Source organism: Pieris rapae, chromosome 22 (assembly GCF_905147795.1).
Source record: "Pieris rapae chromosome 22, ilPieRapa1.1, whole genome shotgun sequence".
NCBI lineage: Eukaryota > Metazoa > Arthropoda > Insecta > Lepidoptera > Pieridae > Pieris > Pieris rapae.
In genome coordinates this window covers 3,549,607-3,567,781 of record NC_059530.1, presented here as the reverse complement: position 1 = coordinate 3,567,781, position 18,175 = coordinate 3,549,607, and the positions used below count along the sequence as shown (strand labels likewise).

General features: G+C 34.0%; 1 protein-coding gene and 1 pseudogene across 1 annotated transcript; both read right to left on the bottom strand.

The window, feature by feature from the left end:
* Positions 1-8,912: 8,912 nt before the first annotated feature.
* Positions 8,913-11,272, bottom strand: LOC123690185 (annotated as a pseudogene).
* Positions 11,273-13,547: 2,275 nt separating this feature from the next.
* Positions 13,548-17,079, bottom strand: LOC123690146. The gene is made up of 2 exons (XM_045633111.1): positions 16,817-17,079; positions 13,548-16,103 (listed from the first exon to the last, which is right to left on the bottom strand). The coding sequence occupies exon 2, from the start codon at positions 16,068-16,070 to the stop codon at positions 13,689-13,691; it is 2,382 nt and encodes a 793-aa protein (XP_045489067.1). The 5' UTR covers positions 16,071-16,103; positions 16,817-17,079; the 3' UTR covers positions 13,548-13,688.
* Positions 17,080-18,175: the final 1,096 nt, after the last annotated feature.

Below are 18,175 nucleotides of genomic sequence, written 5' to 3'. Positions count from 1 at the left end.
ATAATTTGCAGAGGAGTAAAATGCAGCCTTGTTTACTAAGCCATCAACATTAACTATATATACTAAAAGCCTGCAGTATACTCTTAAATATTCTAAGTAAATTTAGTAAGTGAACACAAGTATATGGAATAGAAAAACATATACTGGCAGAAAAGAGAAAAAAATAAAATGACCAAAAATTATACAAACAACACTAGCAGTAGCAGTCATTTTTCAACCAAGCAAAGATCTCAGAATTAGTGTTCAAAGAGACTTTAGAGAACCTATTAGAAAATGCTGGAGGAAGAAGAAGCCATAAAACTACAACAAATAATCTAGTTATCAATCTTACAAACTAAAACTAAAATCTTCAATATAATCCTGGAAACAGACAGGAGCTATTCCAAAACAGCACAAAATCTATCTATCACACAAAAAAGGAAACATAGATGACATTGGCATTTATAGGCCCATAAGCCTAATTTTAAGCTGTATCTTTAAAAATTTGGATGAATATTAACGACTAAAGCAGACAGGCTACAGAAAAAACTTCTTGACTGTGTGCTCACATGCACATTGCTAGACAGATGGCCAAAATGTGCAAGAATATAATATTTAATATTACTGGTGCTTTGCAGCCTACCACAAGGCATTTGATTCACTGGTGGGCGACCTGTTATCACCAAAACTGCTTACAGCTGTTCTAGAGTAAATATTTGGAATTATTCAACAGAATATGTCTTTAATATAAATGGCAAAGATTAGTAGACAACATAGCAGTCATTTACTTAAACAAATGCTCTTAGAACAAAATACAGCTAGTAAATAAGTTGAAGGCATGATAGGCATGTCTATATGAAGGACAACTATCTATAATATTCAACCATGATTCAACAACAAGAAAAATAGCCAGAAGAATTGGAAATACATGCATGGGATATTGGTTTCTTAAAGAAGTTTTGAGAAATAGTCAAACAAGAATGCTCATTACCAATCACACACGGCTGCCAAATTTTCACAATTTTGGGGATTTTCTTTCTTTAAACAAAGACAAAAAGGCAATCACCGGCAGCAGCCACTACATACCTCACAAGTTAAAGAATGATGATCTAGATCTCTCTAGGCAGAATTGGTGGCGTTAGTTCGCAACTCTTTCGCAAATTTTGTCTCGTCATACGGCGTTCTAGAGTGTTCAGCATGGCTTCAAGAAGGTTCTTCCCTCTCGTGTATCATTCCGTCCTTGTCCAGATTTAGAAAATTCGCTCGCTTATTTCTTCATTAAAGGGGTATAACTATCCTCAAAATGGAAACGGTTTTCCTGAAAACTTCCACTCGTCTGTCTACATCTTTTCTGAAACTCTTAGAAAAATATTTCATCCTGAGAACGAGAATAAGATGCAATTTTTGTAATATATGATAGAGCCTCTCATGAATCTATGCTCGGTTATAAAATTGAGCAATTGTCCCATTTTCTCAAAACAGTCTCATTGTAGAATTCTTCATACCCATTCAAAATACGATTCAATAAATTTGGTAACTAGATTGTTCCGTTGACGTCATAAGCAGCCTGATTTGATACATTCTGTACTTGCTTATGCAGCAGAACATCCTTCGCCTCAAGTGTTACATTAGTTGTGGATAAATACTGTTCAAAATGTATTATTTGTAATGCAACAGCGGTAAGCGATTGCAACAATTGAAAAGCGTGCTGTCTAAAAAGTTATTCATGGAGCCGTCAGCTAATACTTCTGCTTGCACCAGTATTTCCACTAATCCACAACAGTCAATATATTTTCCGAGGGCTTTAATAATGCCACCTTTGTGTGGAACGCTCCCAAGTTAGCGAAAAGTATTATATAGCGGTTTTTTTGGTCAAGAATTTGCATTGCCATTTGTGGTATCGCTAAATCATATGAAGGGTTTCGAAAAAATATTAGTTTGTTGACAATATTCTTCAATGACGAAAAATAGGAAAAAAACAGTTTGACAAGTCTTACAAAAAAAAAAAAATTAAAAAAATTTGACAAGTGTAACTTGTTTAACCACAACAAATGGTAACTGCATTGGTAAAATTGTTACAAAAGTTATTCACACCCGTCGGGCATGTTCAGGTCAGCATTAATTGTCAGAAAATATCCGGATTCTTCACTTGTTTTAAACCGGTTCATCAGATTTGTCACTTTCCCAGCAGACATTGATATTTGTTATTAATGGCGAGGTTGATGAATTAGTCCATGTTTTCGGGCTTCAAGAATAATAGAACATCAGCTGAACACTTATGTTTCTTTTTTGAAATTAATGCAAAATCTTTGTCATTTCTTAAGTTAGAATGACCTCTTACCGGAAAATGCATTATCAATGAGTAACATTGATGCGCCTTCATCGCACCTATCTTAGCAGTAGTGTCAGGATAAACATACATCGATGAACTGTCATCAGACAGGTCGTGGACCCCAAAAACATTATACGACATCTGTCATGAATAAAATACATCGCCTGTTCTGTCAGGTTCTGTATGAAGTCAAATGAGATGAGGTTCACGAAATCTCTTAGCTTTGCTCAAGTGTATTGTTTTCTGAACATTCAGCAGATTTTGTCTCTGACTATTTTCAGACTAAATTTTAATTTTAGTTAGGACATTACCTATAAGAAATCCTTCTCTGTTGCTGTTTCTGTACCACCTTTGTATCCTCCATTGTATTGGTTAATTAATATATCATTTTCGTTGTCATTTTTGAGGCGCTGATAAAGTTGCAGCTTCATCATCATCAAAATTGTCAGCGCCATTTTAGGAAATTGATAAATTATTCCAACTGTGTCGTGCATTGTGTCCTTTCCAATAGTTATGTCAACGAAACGGTCGAAATTGTCGAACTCTACGTGGGTTCTGTGTCTATTTTCTGCAGTAATGCCTTATACTAAAGTACTGCCGAATTACTCGGCACCAACTCGGAAATTTAGAACTGTCTTTACCATGTAACAATTTTATGAAGTACATGTTGTAGCCCACAGAGACAAGTATAATAATAATTATTAAGGTCCAATACATAAGTGGGTAAAAAGGGTAAGGGCCGTAGGTACATCCTAAGATAGATGTGCATCAAAAATTTGTTTTGTACCCGCTCCAACATCACCTTATACTTCATTTCATGTGGAGCATTTCAGCTTTGCAAATAATAAACGCCATGGTTCCTTTTGCTCTTTCACAATCTCATTTAATTGAGCTTTTACCAATGTCGGCAAATAAGTAAGACCTTTACTTTTTATAGAATTCCGCATCTGATCTTTCGCACTAGACATAGTTTCCGCTTTGTTCACATCTTTCGTGTCGTAGGATGCATTCGCCATTACAATTAAAGACCGAGTAGGAAAATTTGGCAACTAATTTTCCTCAAGCCCTTTGTTGAAATTATTCCAGTTCATGTCGTTGTTGTCACGTTAGTCTCCCGATTTAGACGGGCTGTAAAAATAATTGAGCATTGGGTATAAAATAACATAAATTAAAAAAAAACACCTTCGCTTTGCGAAAATTTCCTGGCGCAGCATGTAGAATGAGTATATGTCTTGTCCAGATAAATCACTGACGCTGTTCCCCATTTCGATTGTCTCCTATGTCATCCTACAATGTCGTCTTCCTAATAATACTTTCCTCTTGGATTGAAATATTTTTTTAGAAAAAACTAATGGAAAACAGAGCTAAAATTGTACAAACATCACCTAAAACAGTAGTAGTTATATGAGTCATTGTTCAACCAAGCAAAGATCTTAGAATTAGTGTTCGAAGAGACAGGATGCTACAAAGACTACTGACTTTAGAGAACCTGTTAGAAAAAACAGTTCCGGTTTGTATTCACTCGCCGATTTTAAAAATGTTTCGTCGGCTCTTTTTATTGCCGCTACTGCGTCTTCCTTTGCCTTTATTTTCTCCTGTTCGCTACTTTCCGGATCCGATATTATCGCCGTGCAGTGTTCACAACCATACGATAATTATCGTACATGTACGATAATTTCATAGCTAAGTACAATGTACGATGGTACTCGACTATCGTACGCAGATTGTACGATAATTTCCGTTCTCATGAAAAATTTGATGATTTCACAGATAGCCTTATAATAATAACAGTTTTTTAGTGTTAGTGCCATCTATTGCCTCATTGTTTTATTAGGATCACATGCCGTTGCTTCATGGCGCAATCCTTTCATTGGTCGTTACTGTTGTTCAATTCGAATTATAAATTCGAAATGTTGGCACGTAACACGTTCATCACACTCGTGTGCCCCAGTGTTCTCAACCGTACGATAATTATCGTACATGTACGATCATTTCATAGCTACGTACGATGTACGATGGTACTCGACTATCGTACGCAGATTGTACGATAATTTCCGTTCTCATGAAAAATTTGATGATTTCACAGATAGCCTTATAATAATAACAGTTTTTTAGTGTTAGTGCCATCTATTGCCTCATTGTTTTATTAGGATCACATGCCGTTGCTTCATGGCGCAATCCTTTCATTGGTTGTTACTGTTGTTCAATTCGAATTATAAAATCGAAATGTTGGCACGTAACACGTTCATCACACTCGTGTGCCCCAGTGTTCTCAACCGTACGATAATTATCGTACATGTACGATCATTTCATAGCTACGTACGATGTACGATGGTACTCGACTATCGTACGCAGATTGTACGATAATTTCCGTTCTCATGAAAAATTTGATGATTTCACAGATAGCCTTATAATAATTACAGTTTTTTAGTGTTAGTGCCATCTATTGCCTCATTGTTTTATTAGGATCACATGCCGTTGCTTCATGGCGCAATCCTTTCATTGGTTGTTACTGTTGTTCAATTCGAATTATAAATTCGAAATGTTGGCACGTAACACGTTCATCACACTCGTGTGCCCCAGTGTTCTCAACCGTACGATAATTATCGTACATGTACGATCATTTCATAGCTAAGTACAATGTACGATGGTACTCGACTATCGTACGCAGATTGTACGATAATTTCCGTTCTCATGAAAAATTTGATGATTTCACAGATAGCCTTATAATAATAACAGTTTTTTAGTGTTAGTGCCATCTATTGCCTCATTGTTTTATTAGGATCACATGCCGTTGCTTCATGGCGCAATCCTTTCATTGGTCGTTACTGTTGTTCAATTCGAATTATAAATTCGAAATGTTGGCACGTAACACGTTCATCACACTCGTGTGCCCCAGTGTTCTCAACCGTACGATAATTATCGTACATGTACGATCATTTCATAGCTACGTACGATGTACGATGGTACTCGACTATCGTACGCAGATTGTACGATAATTTCCGTTCTCATGAAAAATTTGATGATTTCACAGATAGCCTTATAATAATAACAGTTTTTTAGTGTTAGTGCCATCTATTGCCTCATTGTTTTATTAGGATCACATGCCGTTGCTTCATGGCGCAATCCTTTCATTGGTCGTTACTGTTGTTCAATTCGAATTATAAATTCGAAATGTTGGCACGTTCATCACACTCGAAGTGCCCTCGTCCACTCCCCGCTCAGGTCTTGCCATACGTCGAATATTTAATTTGAATTATTATTTTTTCAATTTAAAAAACCAACTTTGATTTGTCAGTGTGTGCATTAGCTAGTGATGTACCTTTTACTTTGGAGGACTATCGATAACTTATTGAAGTTAGATGTTCGACCCTTGGAGAAAGTTGTTCCATAGACTGTTTTTGTCCAGATTATAATTATGACATTATTTAAAAAGATATGCAGTAATAAAAAAAACAACTTTTTTCGTTGCTTCTTAATTTATTGACTTTTAAACAGAACAATCTTATTAAACTGGTTCCTTACAGTTTCCTTTCCTAAATTATTAAGTTTACATTCATACTTAAGTCGAATGTCAAAGTAAATTTCTATAACGTATTTCATTATTAAATACCTATGACCACTTAAATATCTTGGTCCAAATTGTGGTTTTCCAAACTCGAAAATAAGCCGGAATTATCTTCTAATATAAGAAGTACCGCTTTGCAAATTGTAGATTTCCCAATAGCTTGAGTGATTTTTTTTTATTTTCACTCAAGCTATTTATTTATTTTATGCCATGGTAGGGGGCTACCCAAAAGGTAAGCCTCGGTCAATAAAGACTTAGATTAGTGGGGCTACCCAAAAAGGTAAGCCTCGGTCAATAAATACTAAAGCTAGTGGGGCTACCCAACAAGGTAAACCTCAGTTGTACTTATCAAAATTTCACTATATCGCAATAAGGCTAAATCACAACAATTGTCTTATGTTCTAGCTTATTATATCACAATCAGTTAATCTTAATTACTAATTTCAATTAATTATGTCAAATTAATTCTAATATCGCACCCACCTTTGAGTTCGGGAGCGGTGAGTCAGGAACAATAAAATTAAATAGAACTATTTATCCCTAAAGTGGGCACTGAAATTGCGCCAGGACTTACCGTTCCCGAGCTATCCCGGTTTAGGTATTTAATCTTCCCGTCGTCCTGGAGGAGTAGTTTGTGGCTTATCCAGAAAGTTTGAGGTATCCCTGAGATCGTCACGTCAGGGTCTTGCGAGTGTAGATTTATCCAGGGCTCCGTCCAACAGACTCAAAATAATTAAGTGACTTTTTAATACGGGCTGTTGAGACGTCACCTCGTTTCGATCGCTGCTCCCTGGTTTCTGCTTCGATACTTTGATATGGGTTTTAATCGATTTATATCCCGTAATACACCTCCCGTTTCCGATCCACCACCCTTCTCCTTTTTTTCTTCTCCTCCTCTTCCCTTTTTTTGACCAAGTGGGGTATCAAGAGGCGCGGCGTCAAAAGTTACTGTAGAAAAAACCAAATTTTCACTTCTTCACTAGCACCTTTTACTTTTTCATAAGTCTTTGTGCACCACTGCGTAGATCTTTTTCTCGCACATTTAATGACATATAACACACTACGCAAACTTGAATAAAACCTATTTTTAGGAATTTTTAAACTCGGAGCACAATAATTTCGTGTAGTTATGTTCGCTACCCTCGCAGAAATCTCTCGGTCGCCTTTAAAAGGCCCTATGACTTTTCCGTTCAAAATTCCAGTCCACATGTTAACTTTGAAACGGTACTGTGATCTGTCTGGTCTCATCAATCGTGGATTTTCGAAGTGCCACTCGTGCAGATTGTGTAGGTTCATGTAGCCGTCTTTTTTCTAAGTTGATTCATCCGACCATAAAATTTTTCTAAGAATTGTGGGTCTTCTCGGTGTTTTTGAATTATTGTTTGGCAAAAAGCAACCCGAGATTCATAATCTCGAGGTAATAAGGATTGTACTCGCTGTACATGAAATGGATGGAACTCATTTTTTTGTAGTATTCGGTGAGCTATACTTTAGGGCACACCTGTACTGGCCCCAATTCCACATACCGAACAACTTGGATCCTCATCAACTGCTTGAAGAACAACTGCCTCGTAGGGTAGTGAAATTCTACCTTCACCGTGCACTTGGTACAAAATTATTCGGCTTTGCTCGCTCGAGTCTCTGTTCGATTGTCTCTTGAAATACCAATGTTTTTGCAATTTGTACTGCTGTTTTAAGTTTCTCGTCAAACCCTTTAGTAAATTGCAAGGTAATCCCTGCAGGTGTTGCGCACAATAGTTTTTGAGCTTCTCCTTCGTCAAAAGGTTTGTTTTCACATAAGGGCAACACAATGCTTTGATTTTGGCGTGCATATGCCGTATTTGCGCTGATATTTCGTGATTTTCTCCCTTGAATGGCGTTCGATTGATTTCCAATTCCATAGTGTCGGTCGTCGAAAGGATCGAGGTTGAATTCGGTCTGGTCAAATAGTTCTTGATCGGGTCCAGCAGCGTTGCCGTCCATTCGTGCGAGAATTGTTCCTCGTGTTGTGCCTTGTTCCTGAGGTAGACCAATTCCCCTTTGGGCATCAATAGTTGAGTACTGGTTTTCGGCGTTAACTTTAATTCCAAGTTGTTGAGCGACGCATTTAAATAGGCTGATATCGCTTTCTTCGAGATTGTTTCTATATGTCTTACGATTAGGACTGGTAGTAATGTACTCAACAAGGCACTCAATACATGCAACTTTAGTACATTTGTACTCTTTTGATCGTATAGCTTTTCCAAGATTCGAATTATGGCCCCAGTTCTTTGCTGTACTTATGTAAATAATACGGTAATGTTTCCGCCTGGTTTTTGCACTGTTTCTGTTTTACTTATACGAGGGTTGTCAAAGTGAAACAATTGAATAGTGCTCAATCAACGCTTCAGTGAGCTGCTGCAGTGTTTGAGGTGCAATCGGACGCTTCCGGATGCGCCTGTCAAGCAAGTCCCAAATGTGTTCAATTGGATTTAGGTCAGGGCTCATGGAAGGCCACTCCATTACACGGATTTCCTGCTGTCGTAAGTAATCTGACGTGATGGCTGCAGTATGCGGCCTGGCATTATCTTGCATTAAAAGAAAATCTGGGCCCATACCATATGCTGCGGGCCAAAATGATCTTCGAGCACATTTTCAATGTAAGATTGAGCACACAAGCGCCCGGGAACAACGACGAGATCTGTGCGCTCGTCCAAACTAACTCCGCCCCAAACCATCACAGAGTTACATCCAAATTTGTCATATTCCTGGACTGCTGCTGCACTGTATCGCTCGCCTGGGCGTCTGTAAACACGGAAACGACCATTGCAACGTGTTAGACGGAATCGTGATTCGTCAGTAAAAAGCACATTCAGCAGCAAATTCGGAAATATAAATCAATTTGTGGCAAAAAAATAAGGACCTTGGCGGGTTTTGATAATGAGATATGGATCTGGCGGTTTTGGGCCTCTAGATTGATTTACCAGTCTGGTTCTCACACATTTGTTGAAACGACAGTGTTGTAGTATGAAGTTGTCTTGATCTATTTTATTTTTACGATGGGTAGGTTAATGACATCTTATTTTGCCACCATTATCTTAACATAATGTAACTATATATTGGGTTGTCTTCTGGGTTGTTTACAATTAAATATTTTTTGCACTCTTCACAATCAATTTTTTTTATTATTTGTTTAGCCATGTAGCTACATAAACAACAGGTTGTTCACAAATTAATGAGAAATCGGTCTCTGCCATTTTATTGTCAGGTAAACTAAATATGATTTCATTTTCTTCATCTATGTTAATTGGCCCTAAAAAAAATATTTTTCTTCATCTTCAATGCAAGCAACTTCTTCAATATCTAGTGTATCTTCATCTTCATTTTCAAATACGAAATTGTGAAAGTCTGTCAACAGCTTTTTATCATCTGCTTCACAGTTGGCCCCTCGGCTATGTGGTGCAGTTAAGCCTGTCACAACCGCCGTCTTTAATGCTGCAACAAAATGGGCTGCAGTGGGATTTCTATTTGTTGGGCTATGTTGACTAATAACGCCAAACAAATTTTCTAGCGCGTCCTGATTTAAATATTTAAATCCTGTTGATTGCACTCTCTGCCAAATGGCTCGTAGACTTTTTAATGTTATTAGGTAACCTGCTTCAATACATTTAATATTTGACTGAATACCTTTATTGAGGAATTTCATAATTTCAATTTTTTTTAATATAAGCAGCCCATTGGTAATATAGGTAAAATGCAATAGGCTGCTTAAATTTTCTATAAATCCCTTGTAATAAAAAAAGTAAGGCATGATCTGCTACGTTATTTTTTCTGCCGTGCTGGCCAAGGTCTTCAAAGCCTTCAACTTTGTCGGATAACTCATTAATTTTTTAAGTATATTTTGCAAGGTTCTTGCGCTGGGTAATGGTACAGCAGAACTTAAATACGCATAAGTTTTCCTTGACCTCTTCATTATGGCCAAACATGACAGTTTATGCTTGGTAGACCAGCGACGTCCTTGAGGTCTCTTTTTGATTTTTACATGCATTTACAATTAGTTCCCTTAGTACAGCAGATTGAATTTTCTCTATAAATATTGCACTCTTCTTGAGTGTGCATTTGGTTTTAGTGAGTCGTTCTACCAATTTTTTCTTTCTGGGTGTTAATTCTGAAAAATAATTTTTTTTGTGAATTAAAATAGTCAAGTTACAAAATAAATTTTCAGTTTTTGTTTGATTTCGAAAACCAATAAAGTAAATTGTAATAATTAGTCAAGTGGGGAAATTTGACGCCCGCATACGGTGGCCCGTATGTTGTTCATAATCATAAATAAGGCAAGCTGAGGTCATGTTTGACAAACTCTTTAGAAACTGATATAAATTGACTATCATATACAATAAAAATTGTGCAATTCTGTTAAAGTTTACAAGTAATGTCGAATGCACAATCTCTTTTTTAGGGTTCCGTAGCCAAATGGCAAAAAAAGGAACCCTATAGATTCGTCATGTCTGTCTGTCCGTATGTCACAGCCACGGCTGATTTACCTACACTAAACAAGCAAACATTATCCCCACTCCGTCTTTAGTCTTTTGGTGTAAGCAGACATTGCCTATCCTTATGTTGTTGAATCTGCACTGCATTCAACGAATATTTAGTGAACATTCATATCTCATATAGAGCGTTCTTGATTGTTTCGATGTGCTTGCTCCCAAACTTAATATGTTCTAACGCTTCATTTTTACTTTGATCTCTTGGAGACAAAATTAACATTTGGGACTCCGAGTCAAGAGTAGTCGGACGATTCCGCGTTGTATGTCTTATACATATGTTTGTAACGCTATAACTCTCGAGAGGATTAACCGATTTGGATGAAATTTGAAACACAGATAGAAGGCCCAAATCGAAATCGAAAATACAAATTCTGTAAAGATTTTACCACAATTTTCATCTTTGAAATAACCTATTTTTTTCTTATTTAATTTAGGAAAGTTAAAAACATTATTTGCATCATAATCTGATGTATCGAAATGTGTACAAATGTCTGGTTTTATATCATTATAAAAGTTACTAGTAAATATTTGATAAATGAGACTGTCGGTATCTGTGTACAGTAGCTTCAGATTGGAAGTAAATTTCTCTTTCATGTAATTATAGTGGAAATCATACATAAGCGTTTTAGATATATCTAATATACAAAATCCGAGATAAATAGGTTTATTATATATTAACTTCATTTTATTTAATTGAATTGCAACAAGACTATCAGAAAATATTGAGACACTTTGAAAATTTGATTGAGCAATTAGATCCCCAGCTCCCAATACTTTGCCCCTATTTTCCCAGTGGGTTAATAGTTTAACGTTTACACGTTTCTCAATATTTTCCATAGTCTTACCAAAAACAGCGTTGTTCATGAGTTTATAGAAATCTTTCTCAAAATCAGAATTAGCTTGGTGTTATGAGGCAGTGACAAAAACTTGTTTTTAAACTAACAAAAACTTTATTTAAAATTATGCTTACAAAACTAGTGTTCAAATAGGAATATGGAATGGAAGTGTCTTTCAAAGGATCGGGGCTTGATACTTAAAGGTTTTGGTCTTGTCGTTTAGGAGTAGGGATACATTAAGTGGAACAACTAATTAATCTTAATTTATCGTATACAGATGGTTAAAAGAAATTGTAATTTGATACTTAAAGGGTTTGGGTATTGTCGTTTAAAAATAGGGACACATTACATGGAACAACTAATAAATCTTAACTTATCGTTAACAGATGTTCAAAAAGGTTTGGGTTTTGTCTTTTAAGAATAAGGATAAATTACGTCGAACAAACTAATTAATCTTAAATTATATCGTAAACAGATGGTTAAAGAAATAGTAATTAGGTAAATAGAAATATTAATAATATAGTGGGGACCACATAACATTGGGTTCTTAATTGTGTATTAAGGTCTATATATTTATTTAACCATGGACTCTGCTTAAATTTTAATATTCTATGAACTTTTAATAATTTTAAACCCATTTTCAAACATTGAATTAAATTTCGATAATGAATAATATATTTGGATTTATTGTTTAAGTTTGGAATCAATCTAATTTCCTTAGCGTCCCCAACTGGTATATTTTCTGGACAAAGAGGTAAATCCGAATGTTAATATGTAAATCCATCGGATATTCCAGATCTACTTCTAATATAAAACCTATTTCTGATGAACAGCTAACATTAAAATCTGTATCAGCACTAACCCATTCAAAACCACCTGTAGGTAGATATTGTGACATTGCTCAACCATATAGATTATTTGCATCGAAATACATTAAGAATGACTCTTTATCCTTCGCATTATAGTCAGACGACATGTAAACATTATTGGCTTTTGCATAGCGAGTGCTACATTGCGAAACACCTCCACGAATTCCTGATTTAATAAAAGCAATCATATCTATATCAGTAAGTAATTCAATTTCTGTTTGAGTATGTTTTAACATGGCATATCAACTTAATCCAGGTGCTGTATAGTAATGAGCCGGATCTAAATCGTATTTTATGCAAACACTCCTAAAATTTTCAAAAATATCTGCTAATAATAAAACATCCGTTTTTAAATAAAGATTTGAATAATCTAACATATTTTTACAGTTGAAATGTTTCCAAACATCTTTGGCGTGGTTATAATCTTCATTAGAAATAATGAAATCTGTGAGAGTACTATAAAAGTGTGAAAGTTCTGGAAGTTGATTGTAGTTTAATGTATCAAAATCTTTAATAAATTCATATGGAAATACACCTTTTTTAGTCAGTCGTTTAAAGTCTTCTGAATTGGGAAAGCATTTTGATAATTCTTTAAAATTATTATTGTTTAAATTTTTTGCTAAAGTATCTAAGCAACTGGGTAAAAATTTTAGGGAATCCACAAAACGTAAAGTAAACAACTTATCATCGAATGAGCATTTAATGTAGTATCCAAAACTATATACATTATGTTTTTGTACATTTATTGTATGTGATTTTGAAGGATCGTTTGAACATGATGCTAAAGGGCTCAAAAAAGCCTCAAAATCCGCATATCGCACCTCCGCTCAAATAACGTCACAACTCCAAAAACTACATTTTTCAGGAAAGACATTTAAAGTTTACCCAACTTAATTTGTTTAGTTTTTGGATCATAATTAAAAAGGGAACTATTTTAGAAGAAAACTTTCTTCACCGAGTTATAATGTTTTTTTAAGCTCTATAAATTCATATTATTAGTAATCTGAAAATCCTGAAAAAAACATTGAAATAATCTGGGTTGTGACACTATATGTACAAAAAATACAAAGTTTTATTATAATTTGTTTATTATAATGACACAAGTATTTTTAACTTGTAATGAAATACAATATATTCTTTAATATAACGTGTATTACACACATATTAGACTTTGAAATGCCTTTTTATATAAAGACAATTAAATTTTCAAACTTATAACTGAAAAAAAAACAACTTTCTATCAAAATTAAATAATCTATGTACTTCAAAACGATCAACAGTTTAATTAAAACGAGGGTAGTACACCTCTATAGCATTGAAAAAATAAATCAAATTAAGGAACTTATAATTTACAACGTCTTAACTGAAAAATAAACAATTCACACTCTATCACTATAATATATAAACACTCTATGAAAATTAAATAATCTAGGTATTTCAATACTTATTTAAAATCACAATTTGTAACAGTAAGTCTAAAAATGAACTTCTATCAAAATAAAATACTTTAAGTACTTATAACAATCAGCTGTGCAATAACACGAGAGTAGACAGTGTAATAAAAAATAATTAAACTTATAAACTATTATAAAAGTTGGCATAAAAACTAGGAATGTGGTTGTTAAGAAGTAATGTCATTAAGTCATTCTTTTTCCGTTCCTTAATCTCTATTTTAGCAGCATAAACTTGCTTTAGATCAGGAACTATTATTTTTTTATTTCGAGAAAGTAAATTAGTTTCAGACCATTCAATGTCAGTGTACGACGTTTTGTACTTTAAAATATTTGGTGCGGCTTTGGTAATCATCATCATTTTAACTTCAGAAATCTTTAGCTTATTTAAAGTAGTAATACCTAGATCACTAACTAATCTTTTTAAATTAATAAAATCGGTGTGTGATAGTTCATTAACTCTTAGTGGTTCCCCAGTTTTCTTAGCCTCTTTAATTATTTGTACGTACTGACTTGGCACGTAAATTGGACCAGTTTTCAAGGAACGTTTTATTTGCTTTTCGATTACCGAATGTATGGCATCACCTTCGTTTTGCGTATGTCCGGCTATCAAAAATTTATGAGTAATAGAATTTAAATTACTAAACTTCAATATTGCATACAATATGTACAATCCAACAATAAACTTATTTTTGTTTTGGCCGCAACAGTTATCCGAATAAAAAACTATATCAGCTAGTTGGTCACCCTCGTAATCATGCAATTCTTTTTCTATATATTTAAGCAAACAGCTACCAATCTCATCTGAACCCCGATTACCCTGACCCTCGTGCCAAAAATAACAATCGGTAATACTGTTATTTACAATAGTGTCTCCATTGTAACTATCGTCTTCAGTCTGTTGCCTTTTTTTCTTTTTTCCCGATTCTTCTGCTTTCAATTTGCTTATCGTAAAGTTCATATTATTTAATTTGCTCTTATAATAAAAAACAGAAACATCACCACGAGGTACCTGTAAAACTGCTTGTAAATCGTATACAGATACAATCAGGTTTTTGTTTTCTTTTAGGGCTATTTTATCTCGCTTTTTTTCTTCCCTGGATAAAACCTTGTCCACTAAATGTTCATCATATTTTTTTTTGAGCAACAGTTTACTTTCGGGAACTGCATTTTCATAAGCTACACATAATTCACATCTGTCTTTTTTTGGCACAAAAAATCCTAAATTAAATTCACCGTTAAAAATACGACTGTACATTACGTAGTTTCCAAAGTTGCGTCCATCTTGTTTACATTCATTCACATAATCTCTATGTAAGTCAGATATAGTCTTTCCTCCATCAATGTATTCTCGTGTTGTTTGTGCTCTTAAATAATGACTTTCAATTTTCGGTATACGTTTTATATGATTTCTTATATCATTTTTTATAGTGTCACCTACAGTATAATGTTTACCGTGTTTCCCTCTTTCATCTTCTTTCAAAAATCCTCCAGTAGATTTCTCTGTTACAGTTCTAATTGTTCTATCATTAATATCCAATGTATTTTTAAACATTGTTTTGCAAACCCTTTTTAATGAACCTTCAACCTCAAAGTAAAATGCATAGTTGATTTTTCGATTTTTCTGTGCTTTGGTAGACCGAAACTTTATCTCTATCTGTTGTATGTGTTTGTGAATGAATAGTCTCTGTTTCTCTAAATCTTTCAAAGCCCAATAAGAATCAAAGATTTGAATTCTTATTTCATCGGTAAGAAAATAGCTGCATTTAAGTCTACAACCTTCTCCACAACTTGGTTTCATTTGTTTCTTAGAAATATTTCGTCCGGACTTCGTTTGATAGGGTAATCCAGAGTTTCGTAAAACTTTTGTTATATTCTGCTTCCATTGTGCCTCTCCACGGCGTCTCTTACGTGTATTGAAATTTCCCTGTACTACGGTCTCGTTTGGTATTGGAGAATGAATACTATTTAAGTTAATTTCTTTGGAAGTTGAAGGCAAGCATTCATTGTTGTCTTGATTTGTTTGTTTATTAAGTGACAATAGTACAGAGGTAGATGTTGGAGAATTTCTATTAGACGAAGGAGTATCAGAAGAGGATGAACTAGATGAAGATGAACTAGATGAGGATGAACTAGACGAAGAGGAATTTGTAGATGAAGTACTAGATGATCGCTGACGAGAAACTACTAAATTCTTGCTACGCTTTTTGGAAGACAATTTATAATCACGATCTTTAACAGAATCGTCTGTTTCTTCACCCGTAGATTCGGGTTCTTGCAAATTACAGTCTTCATTCTCTATTCTATTACATTCTACCTGTAAGTTGGGAATGTGTGTAGTAGGTTCATTTATATGATATGTATTCTCTTTATTTGACGTGTCACAATTTTCTTCTACATCTTTTGGTTGCGTATCTTCCGCCACAATAGACAAGTCATCAGTTACTGTGTTATGATGGTCATTGGGTTCCAGACATAATGACAATATTTTTCTGGATCTGGACATAGTTACAAGTGACACCGCCAAACCGAATAACACCTGAGAACAAGATGAACAACACAATTAGTTAAAAACAATTAAATACCTACCTAAACATTTTTTAAGGTTTTAAACTAAAAAAAAAACAACAATGTGGCCTCAGGGAATTAAAAAAAAACATTATGCGTAAACAGTACCTAAAATAATTTTATACTATCACTATACGATAATTTTAAATTAATAAATCTATCACTTTATTAATAATCATAGTCAAAAACACGAGCATAATTGAAGACAAATCAGTTTTCTTGCTGACACATAGTTTTATTTTCAGTCGTTTTATTTATGAATAAAGTCAAAATTCAACATAATTCAGATTTATTATCTAATAAAACATATTGTGCCATCATCCCGATCACATATACTGTCATACATTAGTACAGGTCAGTATTAGTGATAAACAGACATGTTTAATAATATAATTTCAATCACGTATACCGTCGTAACTCTGCATAGGTCAGTATTAGTGATTAACAAATGTGTAAATTGAATTGTTTCAATCCCGTATACCGTCGTTACTCTGCATAGGTCAGTATTAGTGATAAACAAACATGTTTAATAATATAATTTCAATCACGTATACCGCCATAACTCTGCATAGGTCATTATTAGTGATTAACAAATGTGTAAATTGAATTGTTTCAATCACGTATACTGGCATAACTCGACAAGCATCAGTTTAGTTGCAAAAAAGAAAATAAAATGTTACTTACCTCGTTTACAAAGACTGTCTTGATTCGACACAATTCACTTTTACTGAACAACGCCCGTATGACCACCTCGCGCAAGTCGTAACATGACACTGTTTATGTTCGCCGCGGCACAACTTTCGGTAAACAATAGAACGTCACAAGTGCCATCTAGGGACAAATAATTGAACTACGTCTATGACGATTTATGAGCATGAAGTATGTGTTATTCTGATACGAATGGTACAATTAAAGTCATTTGACATTTTATCGAGTTATGACGTTATTTGAGCGGATGTGCGATATATAACAAAAGGTAACATCAGTTTACGTTGAAATTTATCAAAACTTAATTTACTTTCAGATACAATTTCACCCCACCAATTTTTTTTATTTTTATCTGCGTTTGGTATTTGTGTACAAATATGTCTGCAATCATTTTTTTGATGGTTATTTAAACGTTCAGATGTTGAAAAATATTGTAAACAAAAGTCGCACAGATGTATAGCTTCCTTGGATTTCGAAATTTGACTACTTATTACCTACCTTGACATATTTTTTATATAACAATAATGACCGATTTTACCCTGTGTCAAATATAGTAAATTTATATGAGTCGGCATTTTATTCTTTGTAAAATACAATGGCCCGACAATACAATGTTTTTTTCTTTGTTCATTATATTCCAATCCAAAAACATTAATGCTAATATTATTGAGACTTTCAATTTTGTGAATATCGCTTAATTTAACTGGAAATTTAATATTACCAAATTTTAATTTATGACTGTATTTGGTGTATGATGATACTCTATCCGAATTTTTGTGCATTGGAAATAAAGCAGATAACAGTGCCCACTTAAAACAGGCGCCATCGCTGTTTTTAACATTTATCACAGCTTTTTTTATTTTTATGTCATGTGGTAATTCAATAAAGGATTTTCCTCTTAAAGGGTTAAATTCTTATAGGATTCAAATTCATATCCAAATGTAAAAATTTTTTCAGACTCCACCCACTATCCTTTCTCTCGAATGAATTTATATAGTTTATTAGAGAATTCGTGAGAGTTGTATAAAATATATTCAAATCATCACCAATACAAACAATAAAATTCATTGATTGGAAATCAAAAGTGTTGTTTATCTGTTTTGTCTCCTGAACAAAGTCACCATATAAAATGAAATTTATTTTTAGAATATAGTTTATTGGTGATAAAAACAGGCTTAATATTTAATTAAAAGCGTAGTATGAACGTATAAAACGTGCAGTTTGATAATTAATTATTAATATGTTTTAATAATAAAAATAACAATATTTTAATTATATTAATATACAATTACAAACTAAAAATATATCTAATAACTAACCTTATAATTTAATTAT